The sequence below is a fragment of the Triplophysa dalaica genome, chromosome 5, assembly GCF_015846415.1.
Source record: "Triplophysa dalaica isolate WHDGS20190420 chromosome 5, ASM1584641v1, whole genome shotgun sequence".
Taxonomy (NCBI): domain Eukaryota; kingdom Metazoa; phylum Chordata; class Actinopteri; order Cypriniformes; family Nemacheilidae; genus Triplophysa; species Triplophysa dalaica.
In genome coordinates, this window is record NC_079546.1 from 10,007,608 (window position 1) to 10,027,895 (window position 20,288).

Below are 20,288 nucleotides of genomic sequence, written 5' to 3' on the forward strand. Positions count from 1 at the left end.
CAAGTTGCTAGTGTTACCACAACCATCTCAACAAATCTATTCGAAGAGAGAGAGGACTGGGTTTTTAGTTTTACAAAAAAGCTTCAAAATGATCAATAACCCCCATCAAGTATGAAGTCTCCAGCCTTTGAGCAGATGCTACTGTATATGTCATAGCATAGCCAAATCAGCTTCCAGTATGCTAGAAAATCAGGATCTCAAGGCAGTATAGTGTTTATCAAAATGATTTTGTCATATTGCCCTAAGATAATTCTATTGTAAGCAGCATCTTTTTTGCTTTGAATAAAAGTTAAGAATTGTAACTGTTTACTAACAAGAAAGTGCTCGCAAAGTATATCATACAGATCCACGGTATATTTCACGTCCCTTAAATGCTTTCTATTTAAATATTCATATATTGGCAATCTTTGAAAACCTTACACACAAACGATTCCAGAGGGAAGTATTTGCAATGACCTAAATCTCTATAATAACAAAAAGAACATTTATAGTGAGATTCATGCTGACGGGTTTGTTAGTGTCAATCCTGGCTTCGTCTGGAGTTCGAAATGATTGTAATTACTCTTGACTTGAGCAATGAAAACAGTCTTTGGTTGACAAGCTTGACAGCTCTCTATTTCTCCCGATGTACGTTTGATCTTAATATTAATAGCCAGGACAGGTTGATTTGCCTTTCCAAACCTTCATAACCTGAAGGTCCTCTGGATTACACCTTTGCTTGAAGCATTACGATGCTGCATAGCATATTTATATTCCACAAATCAACGTAATTGTTGAAATTACACAAATTGCTTAAAAGCATTTGTTGCTTCCTTTTTGCAATATTTTATGTAACTGTAAGTAGCAATTCTGCTAGGAGACCAAAGATCTTTTTCATTAGGACAGTGACACTTGAGAAGGTCGCACAAAATGTTATGATCCCCCTTATTTTAACCTAATTAACAAATTTACTGCATATTTAACCATGAACTATGTGAAGTGTCAAGAAGAATGGCTCAACAACTTCAGTGCAATTTATATCCATCATTATTTACTCTCCACTAGTACAGTTTGTCCTATCCAGAGAGCGAGCCAGAAGGAAAGAGAGATGTTACAGCTTGTTGAGACATGCAGCGAGTGAGAAGTGGAAACATCAGTCAGACGGTCCTGTGACTGTCAGCTCACATCAGAGAGGATAGTACTAAACATAAGAACCACTGCTCTGTAGATTACCTGTCAGAATCAAACCATCACCAGAATCCTTCCCATCACACCTTCCTCTTCTTTCATCCTCACCTATCTCTATCTTCGTCTATCACTTCCTCTTTCTGCCAGCCTGTAAAGAAACATGCCAGAAATGGCTTTTTTCCCAAATAGAAAGCTGTCGAAGTTTTATTTCGGTACAGAAAAATCTGTTTTGTTCTCCTTAGCTTCCCCTGATTCATAATAGAAAGATTATAATAATGATTTATAAGCTGTGCTGTCTCATTTTGTTGTCATTTGACTTTAACTCACAACATGTACGTCAAGTAATCTGCAATTTTATGTTTCAAACTGAGATGACAACAGAGGCGAAAGTTAGCAACTTAAGGAGTTAATACTTAAAGCAACTTAAGGAGTTAATAGACATTCTAGCATGACTAGAGAATAACTTTCATAACGAAAATGGCTGCTAAGAAGGCCGACTTGCTTTAAAAGGGCCTTAGAGAGGAACGTAAATCCAAAGTTCTGAACCATAGCCCTCACCTTGGGGCTTTTCAATTTAGGACTGAATGAAAAGGTGCAGGGAAGCGGTCTGCGTTGAATTGTTTAGCTTTTCTTCAAAATTAATCAAGGGGACCAGAGGGGGCTTGGATTAGGCCAAAGCCTTTTGAGTTTAGAAAAACAGACGGTCTATGAAAATATCTAAATCACAAAGCCGGTGCATTTCGAATTTTGCCAACAGAGGTGGATTCATCATATTCACATGCAAAGGGAAGCAAATTCTTCGGAAATGTAGAGCGTTACACAACATGGAAACTGGAATATTCAAAGTTTGGAGACCACCACAGTGTGAGATATACTATGCATGTGGAGTTCTAGCTGGAGAATATACCTCGTACGGTCTTTGCACATACAGCCCGAAATGTCGAATGCGTTTTTTCGTATTTTTCGCTTGTTTGTATGGTGTCTCTGAATTGTCCAAACGCCTCTAAGAATGCTTTGCCACGGATGCGAAGAACGCAGAAGATCGAACCCAGTGCAATTTTTTTATCGGAAGCAGTCTGTAAATGTGATTGACACAACGTGAAGTCGTATTTTTTTTTTACGTGCAAAAAATTGGGACGCAAATTTCAGACTCAAGGCCCTATCATATACCCTGCGCAAAGCGCAGTTATCATTTTCCCGTCCTGCGCTGGGTTGTTTAAATAGGAAATGTAACTGAGCTCATTTGTGTGCCCATGGGCGTGTTGGTACAAAAAAAAAGGTGTTTCAGGCGGATTGTTGGTGCGTAGCTATTTTGAGGAACTAAAAATAGACTGAAACTCAAACCTGGTCTAAAGTCAATGGCGCAATATTTTTTGTCGTTAAACTAGCAAAAGTGGATCTGGACACACCCTGAGTGCAGTTGCGCCATGCGCTTTAGACCATGCGTTTAGATCGTGAAAATAGGACACTCAATGTGCAATGAGCTTTATCATTAAAAAAGGACGGAAAGATTTTGAAAACATAGTAGTTATAGAATGCAGAATGAGTGCAACATCGGTGGAAAGGTGATGGACAGGTGACACGTTATGTACAATAAATGGAGCGGTAGTCTGGTCTGAGAGGGGAAGGTGTCCTGAGTTTAGGTGAACAAAAGTTTAGCAGATCTCATTCTTCACTTTTCAATTAAAGACACATACAGACTCTGTCAGACACTGTAAATAACAGGCAAGAAGGGCAGAGGGTGAGAGAGAGCCCTTGATATAGACGCAATCTACTCTCACAATGCAACACTTCTGATATCAACCTATAAAGAATGAAACCCAAAGTAATAGAGCAAATATCACCTCTATACCAACCGCAAACACACACACACATCACCACACACACTCACAACAGCATCCTGACTGCACATGTCATCATATTGTTGCTTGTGTTTAATCAACCCTCTGCCCTTGTATGTCATTATGAGCTGTTTAAAGCTTGCTCTAGCACATACTCATCCACGTTGACACACGTCGTATTTGTCAAACCGCTGCGTAAGTGGCAGTAAAGCCTAGCTTATGCTTTTTGTTGTGTATGTGCACATTTCATCCAATTAATCGCAGACTAGATGCATCAGTGTTGCCTTAGAATTTGACTAATATTGTATTGTCGTAGAAAAACACACGCAGCAATGCAAGACTTGTTTTTGACAACCCTGTTTGTTGGCGTCTCTTTTTTGGCAAAAACAATAAAAATATGATTGATATGAGATAGATATTGCTATTTTTTATTTTCACCCTTCTTGTGAATTTTAATGTCACTCTCTAAAAACATTTAAGTGATCACCAGAAAAAAATTCTTTACCTTTTTGTATGAAAGCAGTAAATTTGGCAACAAAAGGTGTAATTGTTAATATTGTTAATTGTTAACATTTTTCATTACACATCAAAATAACACTACGGGTTATTTTAACAGATCATCATATTTTGGAAAAAAATTACTTGCAAATTGGGTTATTGTGTATTTAATTGTAAATCTTTCAGTATCCAGATAGATCTCCAAATACAACACAGACTCAGTAGTATCCCATCACGCTCTGCTTCACCTTGTCACTTCTGATCTCTCTGAGTGAGCTTTATTTTCTAGCCCCAAGGGTCCTGCCCTCTCTGTCTTTCACCCTCACTTCCTGTTTTCCCAAAAATATCTTTTTTTAAGCGCATAGTATGTTTATTCACCTCAGCATTGTAAAATGGCAGCAGGCATAGCACAAAATGGAGAGCGGTGAGTGTCGGGATAATTCTCTCTTGTTTTTCAGTCATGGATTTATTTTTTGGTGATCGATGACCTGTCAATTACAGCACCTCTCCTGCAATGTTTTGAAAAGCTGCAAGTTGAGCTGTAAGACTCATTCGGAAAGACTTTTTTGTAAGACCGCAAAGGCGATGTGAAAGATTTTTGAGTAAATCATCTAACCTAACCCTAACTTATATGGAAAAATACCTTTTCAAATTTGTTGAAATGTCATGTCACATCTGTTGTGGACACAGTGTACAAATACATACCCATACATACACAAGTCTCAAAAGGCCTGATGCCAACGACCATGACGCCAGCTGACTCCAAAGTCTCAATGGATCTCCACAGGAGGCATTGTTTTTGTCCTTTTATATCACAAAATGGTTGTATGTGTGTTTGTGTGGGTGTACATGAGAGGATCGGGGCTCCTGTGAGTCCAATTTCTCCAAAAACAAGTTAAAAACATGATGAAATAAACAACAGACACCCTGGCTCGGGGCCATTTCCCCACGCTGTGTGACTAATAACATTTTATGACGGGTAGTTTGACCAGTGTCATGTTTATGAATGAACTGAATAAATTGTTTGACTTGTGTCATGTTTATGAATGAACAGATTGGTGATTTTGGGTCATAAACAAGACGGGGCGTTTAGAGAGACACAATCGGGCTGAACTTCGAGGTGTGCGATGAGTCAACAGCTGGGTGGCTACTCTTAAAAATATACTCGTATTTCAAGAACCGACTCGCAGGAAAGAATTATTCCTCAGAGGTTGCTCTTTTATAGCTTAAGATACTAGAATTCTCAGTTTTATTAAAACCAGGTTTCATATTATTTCTTAATTTTCTCACAGATATTGTCAGATTTTTTGGTTAGCGCACAGTAGTGAAGTAACAAAATTATTGTGGGAAGTAAAAACTTGATTTGCTCTCCATTTGATCTCAGTGCTGTCGAGAAAACAAATCATAACAGTCAAGAGATTTGTAATTGTTCTTATTTATGAGCTACCTCCAACACATTTTGCTTCCCAGATGCAGTATCTTCCACAGCAGTTCTGAGCCAAACGTCCGTTATTTACACTTGTTCGGGTTTAAATGAGAGCAGCTGTGAGCCGATGAGCGAGTAGTGCCCCGAGGGTTTCTCGCAGACGTCGGCTTCTCTGCCCAAGCTTATGCAATTCTGTCTCGAGTCGTTTTGCAGGCTAGTTTATAAGCAACAAAGTGGAATTTAGGATGTCTTTCGTCATCCTTCGCTGTGGCGAGAGGTAATTGAAAATGTAGGATTTTCGTGCATGAGCTAAATAGAGAGGCAGTGGCCTCGCAGCAAAGCAAGGTTAATAACTTTTCCACTCTCATTACCCTAGAGATGGACTTCAGGGGTCTTAAGCACAGCCCCTGGACACCAGAGGACTTAACTTATCGCACGTTCAATTCTCTCTATTTTTCTATCGCTCTCTTTCACTTATTCACATACACGCTGAAACGCAGCTTCTTATCAAGAAAAGCTTTGTCTCTCGCTTGGATGGGCTTAGAGACGAGATTGTAGGACAATGACACAAGCCATATCTTTGTAAGAACGTGATTAAATGCAGATTTATGTTTAAATTTATGCGTTTGATGACAGTTATTTCCTCCATGTGACAGTTTTCCCCAGTGTTCCCAGCTTTAGGTTTTCCACAATGTCAACTGTACAATGCAGGACCGATAACACAGTGTAACCAATTTTTCTTTCGCCCGACCTTTTTATAGTTCTTGTACAATTCTGTGGTAATAATTTTTTTTTGTGTAGCAATATTTTAGTGTATGCTTGGCTCAAGAAATTTTTTAGCTTATACAATTGGAAAATAATTGTAAAAATAATAGAACATTTGTAAAGTTTTTGTTTATTTGCTATCACCGATATAACATAATTAATGATATTTACATTTCTGCCATATCCATAAATAAACAAAAGCTGTACAAATTTAAAAATATTTTACAAATATTTTCCAGTTGTCACTGTCAGAAATATCTAGAAATCGCGCACGGAAGGTGGGATGAAGCGATGACGGCTCACTACGCCTGGAATTTGGTTTGTGAGGACAGTATTAGTCATAAAAGACAAAAACGATCAAATGTACACTTCTAAAGTTTTGTACGACACATTTTTACAAGTACGTTTGATGGTGAAAAAATTTATAATATGATTTTCGTATTTAGCATGTAAAACTTCACAAAAAAAAAACTTTCACAAAGAAACCGTAAAAATTCAAGGGAAAGAAACACAATTTAAAAAGAATTGTTTCATTGTGTAATGTGTTCTGAGTTATAACTACTGTGCTTTGATAGTTTAATACATTTTATATGAATTTTGTGTATTTGCTTTCAAAATTCCTGTATTCTCCACTTATTCCACCAACGGCCAATGAATGGAAACTTTTCTTATGCAAGCCATCTAATACAAAGCACAGCCTCTACTGAAATACTTAATTTGCATATGCATATATTACGGTAAGCTTGCTTTATAGATAACGCTTGTTTTGATCATAAAACGAAGCAGCATTTACCGTACTTTCAAGGCGTTAATTGGTATTTGTCTGATAAGCGTTATGCAATTCAATAAAGCGCTCTTAATTGTTTGATGCAACACAAGTGAACTATTTATTTCTTTTCATATAGCCTTTAATTTGGGTTCACTTCTTTTTTTATTTCATTTTAAATACGATTACGTTGTAAGTTCTTCCTTCACATCAAAACATTGTCCTTGGAATGATTATTGCTTTGTCCCCGCAGGAAAGCAATTTGAACGTCTGCTTGAACATTACAGTTAAACGAGTCCCATCAATAAAACCAGATCAGAACTTACCTTTGTAAGCACCACAGTAGATCCATATCTGCAGTGTTTGGTTTAATTGTAACAAACTACTGTGTCTCGCAATTTAAAGCTACAGTACAACCAATGCTTTGGATGTTTCAATTGCTTGCTTCCTTGAATGACAATTTTGATATTTACTCGCCCCATATGTTATTGTAAATTTTTGTTATTATTTCTCAATTCTGATATACTGATTGTACATGGAAAGTTCTTGAGAAGCTTCTAAAGCTAATTTATCAGACTGAAAATACACACACCACACGTGTTGTCTTTGCGCCCCCTCCGTTTTTCCTTTGTGTCTCTCATTTTATTGATTTGTACTATTGATCCGAAGCATAGCATTCACCCACAAGTTGTCTCTTTCCGTATCATTTTCTTTCTAAGACTCAAGCAAATGTGTGCGTTTTCTTTGTTCTACTTCACTGCCTCTGCCTCTGACCTGTTATTTGACAAAACGATTACACGCCATTAGCCCCTTCCCACTCCAGCTCCTTCCAAAGTCATTACATCTGAGAGATGCACCTCAACGCTGGCTGAGAGAACGATTTGGGTTGAACTTTTTCTTTGTAGTCTGCTCACTTTGTACCGTCAATCTGAAAGGGCATGTATTATTCATGTAAACAGCACATAATGAGAGAGACAACACTGTTAAGTTGGTGATTTTAGCATATTCATTGTTATAGGAGAAACACTGAGTTTTTGGAAGGGTGTAGTACATACAGTAGGAGTTTTTATTAACGATAGTTTTTTGGCCATGGAAAAAACATGTAATACAATTTGGAAAATTTAAATTCTTTAACATTCAATTCAATTGCTGTAGTGTGGATATACAAAATTGTATTATCTTATTTTAATTTGTAGAGTGCTTTTTACAAAATATAGGAATTAATTGTCAGGAGAAAGCATGGACAGCACATGCATTTATCCAAAATGACTTCAGTCCGTTCAAGATGCATTTTTTATCGCTATTGTTATTCCTCCACATTTTAAAACTTGGAATCATTTTCTTCCTTCAGTAGCACAATAAGTGGAGCCAAAGTCGTGCCACTCGGTGGCCATGTTTGCAACGCACCTCTTGGTGGTAAGGGCAGTTATTTTGTTATTCAAGCAAGACGGGAATGACCGAAATTTATACAATCACCAGTTAAAGTCCCAATTAAACAACATATTTAGGAACAGCGTTTAAAATGCATGTGAACTCTACCATAACATTTGTTTCATATGCTTAAATATAAAAAAAAAAATCTGTGGTCACTTCAATTTCTACGCATGTGAACAGTCTGACAAGCGGCTCATGATTCTTCAGCTGAGAATCATTGTTTGTCGGCTGTTTATACTGGAAGGCGGGACTTTTCCAAGAGCGGCCATGTTGAGCATTGCATTCCAACCCCATTCATTGTAATGGAAGTGGCGCATCTCGTTAATATTTATTATCATTGTTGGAGCACATCTGTAAATAGAAAAATTCCTTTAGGAGTTTCTTTTTCATTAAAATAAGAGATATTTTCAGCAGCCATATTTAAGTAGTGAGTATGAGTTTTCCCCCATATTCCAGTGTAAATCATATCAAATTTGATTGTATTGATTTTCCACCTTCTTAAGAAGTGTTTTTAGACTGTGTTGCCATGATAAAATAGTGAAAAAAGCAAAAAATAGATAAATAATAAAGATCCAAGTGTTGAATTGCTTCTTATAGGTATTATTAATGATAATGTAAGATTTCAGCAAGTGACACGGTTCATTAGCCTAACTGTAGACTGTGTATGGTTACCTAGCAACGTTAATATAGAATTTAATAGTGTTCATCCAAAAGTGTGTACTGTAAATATCAGCTATTATACGACACCTTTGCATGTCTAATCAAATCAGAATTATTCATTTTATAAATGATTTTTGCCTGATTAGTTTGACAAATCAAAACATTAAGACCGGGTATTTTTTAAGGTACTGAGCACACATTTATATGCCCACGCATAAGAACCTGTAAGCTCAAGGAAAGCGGAGATGTGAACATGACAGTTCCGAGAGAATCACAGCCATCCACACCATTTCACACCCAGTGCAGAGAGACTGGTGCATCTGCAAGTATTTCACAGAAATGACACACACACGCATAAGAAAACTTGTGAAGTCGCATTACAGCAATGCTGATTTGTCATTGAGATTCAGTGCATCAGTGTATGTGAAAATTTCATCTCTCGGTTGCAAGTCCACACCGCCGTTCCTTGATTACATTATACATGCATTTGTTTTAAAAATGCAATAAGCATGTCACAGGCCTGCATTGTTTGTGACAAAGGGAAGTCAACTCTTGTTAAGTGGAAGTAATTGATAATAACATGCTTGATTAAGCTCGGGATTTAAACCGGGACATATAGCGACCAAGATCAAAGTCCAACTGAATAACGTTCATTGCCATTCAAAGCATGTGCTCATGCCACGGTTTTTAATTTCCGCATGATGAAAGAAAGTGAAATGGCATAGGGTGCGAATGTCTTACCCTGCCCTCCCTCGTTCAATAACATGACTAGCGCTTTTCGCTTGGCTGGATTTGGGCTGAGGCGTCACTTTGACGCACATTGAAGACCGTGTGAAGCGTCTCCTTGCCACAGTTGAGAAAACGCAATGCTCTTGGCCACCCCAAAAGCGTGTCCAACCAAATCAGAGGCAACTCAAGCACCAAATGACTGCAGGGCAGAAGGTTTCCGACCGGGCGGGTGTGTGGAGCAATAGCTTTTCTAGTGGCTGCAGTGGAGGTTTGGGCGGAGAAGTGTGACCCAGTTGGAAATATCACGGGACGAGGCAAGGGGCGGGAAGTGAGATTTGATGCGCAAAGCACCAGAGCGAGCGCAAAGAAAGTCATGCTGTGCCATCTGGTGGAGTGGTAATTGGGTAAGGATTTTTCACTTTAATGGTGCCATGGCCCACACTGGGCTGGGTACAGAGAGCATGGTGCATCCTCAAAGCATAATGTGCATTCCAAGCCTCCACTCGTTTCAAGTTAGGCTACTATTAAAACAGGCGTTTACGACTACCCTTTATTTAAGCTATACTTTTATAAGCTTGCTGTGCGCTCAACAGTCTCCAGGCTCACAGAATCTCCAACATCAATATTTTATGAATTTATAAAAATAAAACGCAGTCTAGCCATCTGGGATGTCGTAATGGAGCTGAAAGTTGGGATCGGGTGTTTTTGGTAGTTTTGCAGCATGCCATGAGTGTATATTAGCATTGTTTGTTAATTGTCTATGGCATCTGATAAAGCCTTTGGACCCGGAAGCAGGGTGCGTGATGTCAATCTTAACAAGTGGATGGTTGCGATTTTCTGCATTGTATTCAGTGAGAGAAGTTGACCAGGTTGGCAGCATCAAATTTTGACAGATTTGTAGTGTTGTTTAAGTTATGTAAACTAATTCGGATTTATTACACTAGGACAGATTCAGATTGTGCATGTATGCGTGTTTGTAATTTAGCTCAGTAGAGCGGATAACTTGGCAAGTATTCACACTGTTAAAATAAAGGTATGATTGCTTTAATGGCAACAGCGTAGAACTTCTGTTTAAACTTGAAATGTAATATTTTTTATGGCTAGATGATTTTCATGACTTGAATTTGCTGTGTTTTAACAAACATGAAGGGAAGTTCACCTTAAAAATGCTATCTTGCAATTTAAAGCGAAGGGGGGTGGAAGCCTTGCGAGGTCTTTTCAACTTGCACTTTGACTTGATTTTCACAAAGTTGTCCCCCAACGGGTAAGTCTTTTGTCTTGTTCTGTTTTTGCTCTTAAACATGCAAGTTTCCTTTGTCTGCGTGATAAAAATCAGTAATGGTCTAATGGAGGTTCTTGCACTGCCTCAACTCTCCCCAAGTAATTATGGCTTTTTGTGTAGGTCTATAATGGACTCCTCTGACTCACTGCGTGAAACGTTCTAGCTTCGCAGGTGTGCACCAGCGCTATTCATATGTGCAGCATACACACACAAAAGCAAACAAAATCCATCTTATTTCCCATCCTCCTCCACCTTCCCAAAGTTCAGCTCGGCAGCCAGCTCAACAGCCGCCCACATCGTATCATGTGAGTGACACGCAACTCCAGAAATTCACGAAACACATTTCAAGTGTCACCAGGAGCTGCTGTCAAACTTTTGATCCAGAAATGTTCCTCTGTTAGGAATAGATCCACCCCTCCAATCCTCCATTCTCACTTTTATCAGATACAAATGCAAAGCTTTACAAAATCTTTGAGCATTGACGATTGTTTGTCCATTGAGCAAAGTTGTCTGTTCATGATTTTTTTTAAATCACCTGGATTTTCTTACCAGACCTTTTAACTATCGTATCTAGCAAGAATGTCTTGTTTTTCAACTTCACTATAAGGAGTTTGCAAGTTCTTTTTCATCACCAGCTGTTTTGCAATCTATTTGACGATCCTTAACCAGCATGGACCAGCATGAAAATGTGTCCTTGTCAGTTTTCTGTATAACAAAGACGATTTTAACTTAGACTAACCGTAGGTCGCCATTGTCACAGCACAGCTGTCAAACCCAGTGCATTTCTCACCCCAGTGTGCTTAGCAGACCACACAGATGCTGCTGTGTACATATGTAAACGCTCCCCTATAGAGTGTACAGCTCTCTTAAGGAAAACCATTAGCGTCTGTTAGCACCCAGCAGTCTGCAAACCAGCTGTTGGTCAGAAAATACTGCCATTGTAACGTAAAGCAATGATGGGGTTGGTTCATAATATCATTTTTAATATCATCGACTTTTTGATATAATGTATGTAGGACTTAAACTGATTTTTTTTGTATTGTTATTTATCTTTGTATTATATGTTACTTATTTTGTTTGAGTTGTCACTACTACCCTTTTTACAGTTTTTTATTTTCTGACAGACAATCTTTTTTTCATTCATTTCTCGAAATGATTAATTTTTTGGGGAAATGTCATACAGTATATTATCATATTTTTTACTGTAGAGCATCACCCTACAGTTTTATTCAGTATTTTCAAAATTCTTCTGAGATACCATTGAATTGACAAAGTAGTGTCAACATACATTTTGCTCCTTTTTATTTGAGAAAGTATATCATTGTGTATAGAAACTGACTTTATCCCATTTTATTTCATTTCTTTTCAGGAAAAAAAGTATTTGGACGAGTAGTATATTGATTGTCTGTTTATTATTTCACTTTATTATTTTAATATTTAAAGTATTTAAATGAATTCATACATTTATTTATACCTTTGTTTATTTAGTCTGCATTTGAAACCATTTTGTAAAATTACGTCACTTACTTGCCCACAAACCCACTACACACTCTATATAACCCAATGTTGCCATAGCAACAAGAGCGTAGCATTGACAACCTATATACCACAACAGCTCCAGTGGTCTTTCTGACCAATCCCATGCAGAGAAGGGAGGAGAATCATGTCAACCAAATGAAGTCTAATTTAACTCGCTAGAAGTTCATTCTGACTCCTCTGAACTTTGTGGTCTTAAACCTACAGCATTCATTCAGTCTATTATTATTTCATCCAGGTGATTGACATTGGCAGTAATTATAGTGCAGGTACAATGGCAGCGACGCCGGCTGTGCGGGAGTGGGTGGCTCTTGCGTGTCCTGTGGCTAGAGAAGAACACATCTCACACTCTGTATCCATCAACACGTACTACAGCTCAGAGCATCTATTGGCGGTTTGACAACCGGGAATGTTTTTCTCGTGATTGAGGCCCCCCCACTAACAACCTCTATAATGTAGTCTACTCATTACGTCCAGAAGAAAGCAGTGCTCAACCAGAAAAAGTAGAACAAGCCCTGTAAATGGTCCTTCTAAAACCTGCACTTGCAGAACTTCTGAGGCCAAGAAGTATTAAAGAGAGGAATTGATACCGACTCCACACATACTAGTGTGACCGGCTGAGTGAGTGTGTAAGCAAACAAGTGAGTAAATGAACGGAGGGTTGAGTAAACGGAAGCAAGAGATTAGAAGGCATGGATGGATGAGATGATGTTTAAACGGGTACACATGCCTCACAAGCGCATCCTTTCGGAACACGCCGCAGTCGAAGGCTTTCCGTGAAGTCGCACCTCATTCTACACCTTCCCTGCAGTCTAAATTAGACGCTCACACCCTACAGTTCTTGTGTTCCTTATTCTCACTCGTGCTCTCACTTTTGCTGACCTGTTATCTGCTTTCTATCTACAGCATGTATCCCATTAGTTGTGTTTTGGTTTGGAAGCTCTTGCGTTTTTGATTGAATCTTTTGTTCGCTTCTGTGCATTGATTTGTGATTCCCTTCTTTGTAAAGTGAGTTGCTGTTTTGAAGTCTGTAGACTTCACCGAAATAGCCGTTGTGAAATATAAGAGTAAACCTCAAAATTATGCCAATGACCAGAATGTCATTTTGCACATTCACAGGACGGACCATTTATTGTAAGGAGCAGGGAACCATGAGGGTTATTTTTTTTGACAAATAACTTTTCCTGGTGTTGTATATACTCAAAAATGTTTTGTGTGAAAAAGCAAACAAGGCATGAAAAAGGATCTACTAACAGAATGAAAGGTTGCATTTTGTTTGGTCAGTTTGAGATGTGGGTCAGTCCCATACAAGAAGTGAAAAGGGATGAAAGCAACGCAATGAAAAATGTATGACCAGCGGGTTAGGATTTTGCTGGTTCATTGCGATGGTAAGCTCCTGCGCTTCTCTGTTTGTAGCTACATCATTGTGCAAAAGAATGGATCTCCATTCACAGCCATTCCAACGTAGCTTTGTATTCTTTTTGACAAAAAAATGCTGTTATGGCCTTTTTTGCAAGCCCAAAACAGGAGGTAAAGTTTCCAAGTCATTTATTGACAAATTTCTTGTAAAGCTTAAACACAATATGGCACAAATTTTGTTTAAGAATAGGACTTACTTTTTACTTTTATATCTCCAAATCTCTTAGACCTTGTATGGCATTGTTTTTTTAGTTTTTTTTTAACATATGTTAGGACTAATTTTCAATGACCGCACACTGTACATGCCCTAAACATTTTCACATCCCTATAGATTATTCCTGATAACAAGCAAAAGAAACAGAGAAGAACCGTTATTTGGCTAAACTTGTCTCTCCAATATTTTGAATACCATGCTTTACCGCTAGATGTCAATTTACCATAACGTTTCTTTAAGTCCGACGAGGTTACACGACCTCTTCAACAAGTTGTGTATTTAATCAAATAAACATGCATCAAAATGTATTAAATCGTTTAATAGCATTATACAATACAATAATAATATCAATTAAATGAAATCTAAATAGTTATATTATTAGCCCTAACCTATCTTCTATCCAGGCGCGTGCTTCAAATGAAACTGTCTATACTGAATCAAAAGATTGCCCACTTGTACAATCTAGAAAACATGCTAACTATTAGTATAATTGGAGTAACATCATTGTTTTTCTTCTGTTAGCTTCTGCCTGGCTGCCACATCCAGCAATGAGTCGAAGGGAGGCTCTGGTGGGGAACCCTCCGTCCAGCGCGGCGCCTGAGGTTCCGGGCAACAGCACAGAGGCATCAGGGCCCGGTCCACATGAGACCAAAGATGAGATGTTCTCCAAAGTCAAAGACAAGTTCATGAATGAACTGCACAAAATTCCACGTAAGTAAAAAAAATTCCTATGCTCAACTCGTGAAGCACAATTTACTATAAGTGCTTAAAGAGAGCTTGTTTTACTTCATCATAGGTGTGTTGTGTTTGTTTAGCATAATTGTGACGTTAATCAAACCTGTAATGTGTGGCATTGATTGAGCCCCAACGTTGGTAGACAGTAACAAGCTACGTCAGATCCATTTTTGATTATTTTTGGTTTCCATTTTGTAACTTCCACCCAGTGCCGAACAGTAATGAGCCTGAAAACAAGCGGGAACGAAACGCGTTCCTTTTCATTCTAATTGTAAATAAGCAAGTAAATGAGTTTTGTGATTTGCATGCCTTCATGCTCGCTGCCTCAGGTTCTCAACGCACCGCAGCCTTCAGTGAAGTGAAGCATCGTATCTATCCATCAATCCAGATGTACACATATTTCTCTTTTTAGGACAGTGGCTGAAATGTGGGAAGTCGTTTGTATATATGTCAGAAGTCCTTGGTTTTTCACACCGGCACATAGCTCGTGACTAAATATAGACATTTATTGGCTTTTATGGAAGAGATTTCAGTGACAGGAAGTGGCTACTTTATAGGATGAAATTGCACTTCAGGCCACCAATGATATTATATCATGTCATTGCACTATAGATATATGGCGCTACAACACTCTAAAATAATTGTCATCTACAATTAAAAACGTAACTTTACTATTGTTGGCTTCTGGGATTGGCTTATGTTTTGTTTTATTCAAAAGGCATACATATAGACTTTAGCTCTAAACAAGGCTTTTGGATTAGATTTGTGTCTATGATGCTAAAAATTATGCATAGGTTCGACATCTAAGTAAATGACTGGATATCAATGAGAGCTTCGGCTTTGGAATTAACTCCATTCAGTCTAGTTGAAAGATGCCATACCGGACATGACACCATCGAAAGATCATCAAAAGCCCTGTCACATACCTACACCTAAGTTTCTGGAAAATTCGCTCACATCTTTCTGCGTTTCACTCTCGATTTCACACATGAACCCTATCTCTTTCATTCTCGCACTTGGGCACACGTACGCTTTTACTTTCTCGCACACTTCCACCCTTCCTTTCGCACTCAGAGAAACACTCACCACATTAATTATCACTTTGCCTGCCTGCAGACAACTGTAAAATAAAGGGTTGCCGCATTTGACTCAGACAGATATGCCCCTTCTGAGAACCAGCCAGAAAAAGACACTCCATTACAGTGTCTTAAATTACTGTTTTAGCCGCCGCCCTCCATCACGCGCACGTCTCCGTGCCAACCGATGCCTGGGTTGATTAATGCCTGGGAAGAAGGGTGCTGTATTGACCGGGGCATCCAAGAGCTTTGATGGACCTGCATTAGTGATGAATGGGGGAGCTAGATGCAGAATATTCGAGCTGTTCTGCTCCAGTTTATTCCACTGCGTTGAATATGTTCAGGTGCTGGCGGTAAAAGTAAGATGCATGAACCTGTCACGATCTGCCGTCTAGCGTGGCAAAAACAGAAGAGCTTAGACAGATGATGTGTTAAGCCGATCAAGATTTACTTCACTACGCAGACAAAACAAGACGACGAATGCCACATGCCACAGTCATACGTCAACAATTACTGTAAATGAACAACAGTTAAATGTAAATGAACGGGATTGAATTTATTTTTGTAGCAGTTTAGCTTACTGTGTCATGCAGTGACGGATTCAAAAAAGCTTATGCATAACCTGCGAGAGAACCTGTCCAACCCTCACGGTCACACAACGTCACATCCTTTCCACGCCACCCATCACAAACGCTCTTGCATGTAGAATCGCTGAGACAGGTGGCTCTCAGAACGCCACACTCGTTTTGTCACGGTTCCACTTTGAGAACCGTCCCCATACGCTTCGGGCCCGGTTGATGGGCACACCTGCTCAAAACCGGCCATAAGGAGGTTTTCCACACTGCTGTGGTTACGCAAACGACTGCAACACAACGATTTCTCCCGACGCTCTGCTGCTCAAGCTCAAGGCGTCTGTTTGCAATGATAATTAACCTCTCTGCCCAAAGACACTTTGAGACGTTTTTCAGCTCCGCCACAATTACTTTGACTAATGAACACACTTTATACAGCTCTCGTACACTTTGTATCGCGGTCTCCGACACAATGTTCCCCTTGATCGGAGGAAGTTCAATCAAACGCCAGAATCAATGCTCATTTCATACTCATCAAAATGCAAATGCCAAAGGGAACTTGCGCTTTGTAACGGCAACTACAAGTTATGGGGGCACTGGGGTTTATTATTTGACATTATTTCATGAAATCAAAGTATATTTGCGCTTCAGTTTGTCGTTGCAAACAAATATATGTTCAAATGAGTGATTTCAATTTACTCTATTGATGCGTTTTAGGACTAAATACAATAAAATAGTTATTTTAGTTGTGTAGTGCGAAAATGGTGTTTGCTTTTGTTTATAAAGCTCCGTTCGTGGTCAGCAACAGGAGGCGAACTGACGAAGTGTGCCAACCACAACCTCGGCCAACAGCCTGACAGATGGAGCATCCATACCTTCCGTTCCGCTGACCTTTGACCTAATCCCATCTCCCACCCCTACCCTTTTCCCTGCTGCCCCCGAGGCATCCCATAGGACATCTGAAGGGTACCAGACTCGTCCACTGTGTTCCCTTGAAATTCGATTATGTACACAAACACAAATGAAATACCCGCTCTCGCCTTCTGCATGCTTGCCGATATCAAGTCTTTTAGCTGCTAAAGCGTCGTAAGAAAGAATCTAATTTAAAACACGTTAAAACTACATTACGGGAAAGAAAAAGGGACATCTTTCCAACTAAGTGCATTATCCTTAAGAACTGAAAGACAGCAATTCGATTAGATGTCAACAGACAAATTAGACTGAAAATAAGAATTTAAAGAATGTTTTTCTCCTTATTGCTGACATTCTTTATATTTTGCCACCATCAATTGTATTTATTCTCTTTATAGTCATAGTATCATGTTTGTGTCACATGGAATTCAGACGCTTTGTACATCACAGACCGTCACAGCACTGCCTGTAATAACAAAAGATCTGATCAGAATGCTGTCGGTGGAGGATATGAGAGGGTGGATATCAATCTACTCGCAATATCACATGAAACGTTATCACACTTGTCTTTATTCCCTTCAAACATTTCCTTTATCAGTTATGTAATTTGTTTGGTATGGATGGTTCAGTTTAATGATACAAGCACAAGCAGTAGAAGCTCAGCTCTTTCGATCATTCACTGCAATCTATTTATTTATTAATTTTTGCCAAAAATTTGCTGCCGAAAATGGCATTATCCGTTTCGGTTGAAAGAAAAAAACTGTCCGGAATAAAAGACAAAATATCCAGCGCCCGCGCTACCCTTCAGCGCTCGCGTTCACTCTCTCACTAGCTGTTATCAAAGGACGATCATGTAAGCGCGCCACAACAAAGTCTAAAACTAATAAATATAACAATAAAACTGGAACAGAAAATGACACGCAAGCTCTGCATTGACTCGTGCTCGTTTTAAAGCCAAACTTTAAACATAACAGACTCTTCACAGACGTGAATGATCAGCGGAACAAACTGTCATGTAACTGATGATGTAGCACACGTGTAACGTGTGTAACCGATATCACTAAAGCTCATGTTAAGCCTCTTTACATGAAAAGATTCACTGCCCCACTGTGTTCTTCCTGTTATTTTCAATAAAATGATTGTGCACCATATATAAATTTCTTTAAAAATTACTGTTGTGCATATAGGCCTAATAATCATAGAACTACAATGTTTAGATGATTGGTAAAAAATGACAAGGAAAATTATATTTATTGTATTGTTTTAAAATATGTTCTCCTTAATTTTGTGGTTGTTAGTGTGTGTTATCAATAGAATTCAATAAAAACTATTTCAAAGTTTTTATAACAAATGTTCAGTATCTGTTTCGCCCAGAATTTTCATTTCAGTGCATCCATACTATTTAACTGTTCATTTTTTTTTTTAATTGAGTGAATGGCTGAAAAAAGACTTGTTCACATGACCCCCAATGAATGATTCAATGAATCTGAGTGAATCTTTTATGTGAGCAAAGTCGAAATATTCAAGCCACCGAGATCAATTAAAATTTCCAACACTAAAAAGATATTATATTATTAAAGCGGTGGTTCACGCAAAAATGAAAATTATGTTATCATAACATAATGTACATGTATGACTTTCTTCGGCAGAAGACAAAAGAAGATATTTTGAAGAAGATATTTTGAAGAATGTGCTTAACAGGCACCCATTTACTTGCGTTGGTTTGTGTCCATACAATAGAAGTGAATGGGTGCTGGTGCTGTTCGGTTATGAAGTTTCTTCAAAATATCTTCTTGTGTTTTCAGCAGACAAGAGGGGGAGCAAAATATGACAGAATTTCCATTTTTGGGCGAACTATCACTTTAAACATTCCCTCCGTCACTGTAAAATTACCAACTGTCTAAGGCACCTCGCTACACCAATGAAACCACAAGACATTATAAATCACAAAGTAATTTTCCTTAACACAGAAACTATCTTTACAAAAGCAGGGTTGTCTTTTATTCGTGCTGTATAACATGCTTTAGTACCAGGGTTAATTGACCAACAGCGTGCTGTCACAACATATTAGTTTGGGCTGCCAGTGTGTGGTGCATTACACCAATAGATCATTTTACCCATGCTTGGCTCGTACGCTCAGTACAACTGACAATCAGAGCGCTCTTTCAATCAAATCACGTCCGTTGCGACATTAAGTTTTCATTTCGTTTGGGCATGTGTGTGAACAAGTGTGAGCGTGAGTAACTCGGCCCCGCGGCGTGCCCCCTGGGGATAGATTATGTTACTGTTAGCTTCACGTTATCGAGGCTAAACAACCTCGCTGGCCGGAGACACCCACATTACATTCAGATCAGGCTAACTGCAGAATAATGAGCCCCTGGCTACCCAAAATGAATCTCAGTGTGGTGCCACTACAGCTTCTTATGACCAGTTGACTCCTTTTGTTGTGTTACATGTAAATGAGAGAGACTTTTTATTAAGTTACAGTTGGTATCGCTTATAGGATGAATACATAAGAATAGGAAAAGTATTCAAGTAAGAATACATCCTTAAATGTCATATTTTACATTAAAATCAATGTGACAATTAATCATCTTGTAAAAGTTAGATGGGATGTCATTACTACATCACGTTAATTTCGATTTTGAATCTGCATAAGCTAATACTTTACAATAATAAATACATTTTTTCTTACAGTAATCTGAATATAAAGGGACGTTTTCCGGGCATTTTTAATGCATTTCTACATTGTCATAAAATGTCACCCTTGAAGAAAATAATAATGGCCTTCATTTTGGACCATAGGTTTTATTTTGTAAATGCAAAATATAATTTCTTATTTCAGTTTTTTTTTGTGACGAAATATGACCTGGCGCTGCAGGCTCTCGATAAAGTTATTTCCTAAATCTAAGATGCCACAGTCTCTATTGTCTCTGTGGCCTGGCACGTCTTTCAGAAGCAGCTTGGTAAGGTTTACAGTCTGCGCCAAGTCTCATGAAGTCTTATGTTGCATTCTTTTTGTCAAGGAAAAGGTTGAAAACAAACTCTCAAGATCTTACTAAAAGATTCAGGGGCGGTCGAGAATGCAGCATTGCATCCGTGATACCAGCAATACGGATCACCGGAGATGACAGATTTTATTTTTTGGCATCCACCTTTAGTTGTTAAATTGTTCAAGCTGCATTAGGTTTGGAATTGTGCACTGGATGTGAATTATGCTTCTCTCTGATTGGCTACGAAACCTCATTTTATGCTC

At 38.6% G+C, this 20,288-nt stretch overlaps 1 protein-coding gene across 8 annotated transcripts in view; it reads left to right on the top strand.

The window, feature by feature from the left end:
• Positions 1-20,288, top strand: part of syt1a (synaptotagmin Ia) — a 189,686-nt gene that overhangs the window by 124,100 nt on the left and 45,298 nt on the right. For all 8 annotated transcript variants that reach the window (XM_056748126.1, XM_056748122.1, XM_056748125.1 and 5 more), the window contains one exon: positions 14,260-14,448. In XM_056748126.1, the coding sequence (XP_056604104.1) occupies positions 14,286-14,448 (163 nt within the window). In that variant the 5' untranslated portion in view covers positions 14,260-14,285. The remainder of the gene's footprint in view (positions 1-14,259; positions 14,449-20,288) is intronic.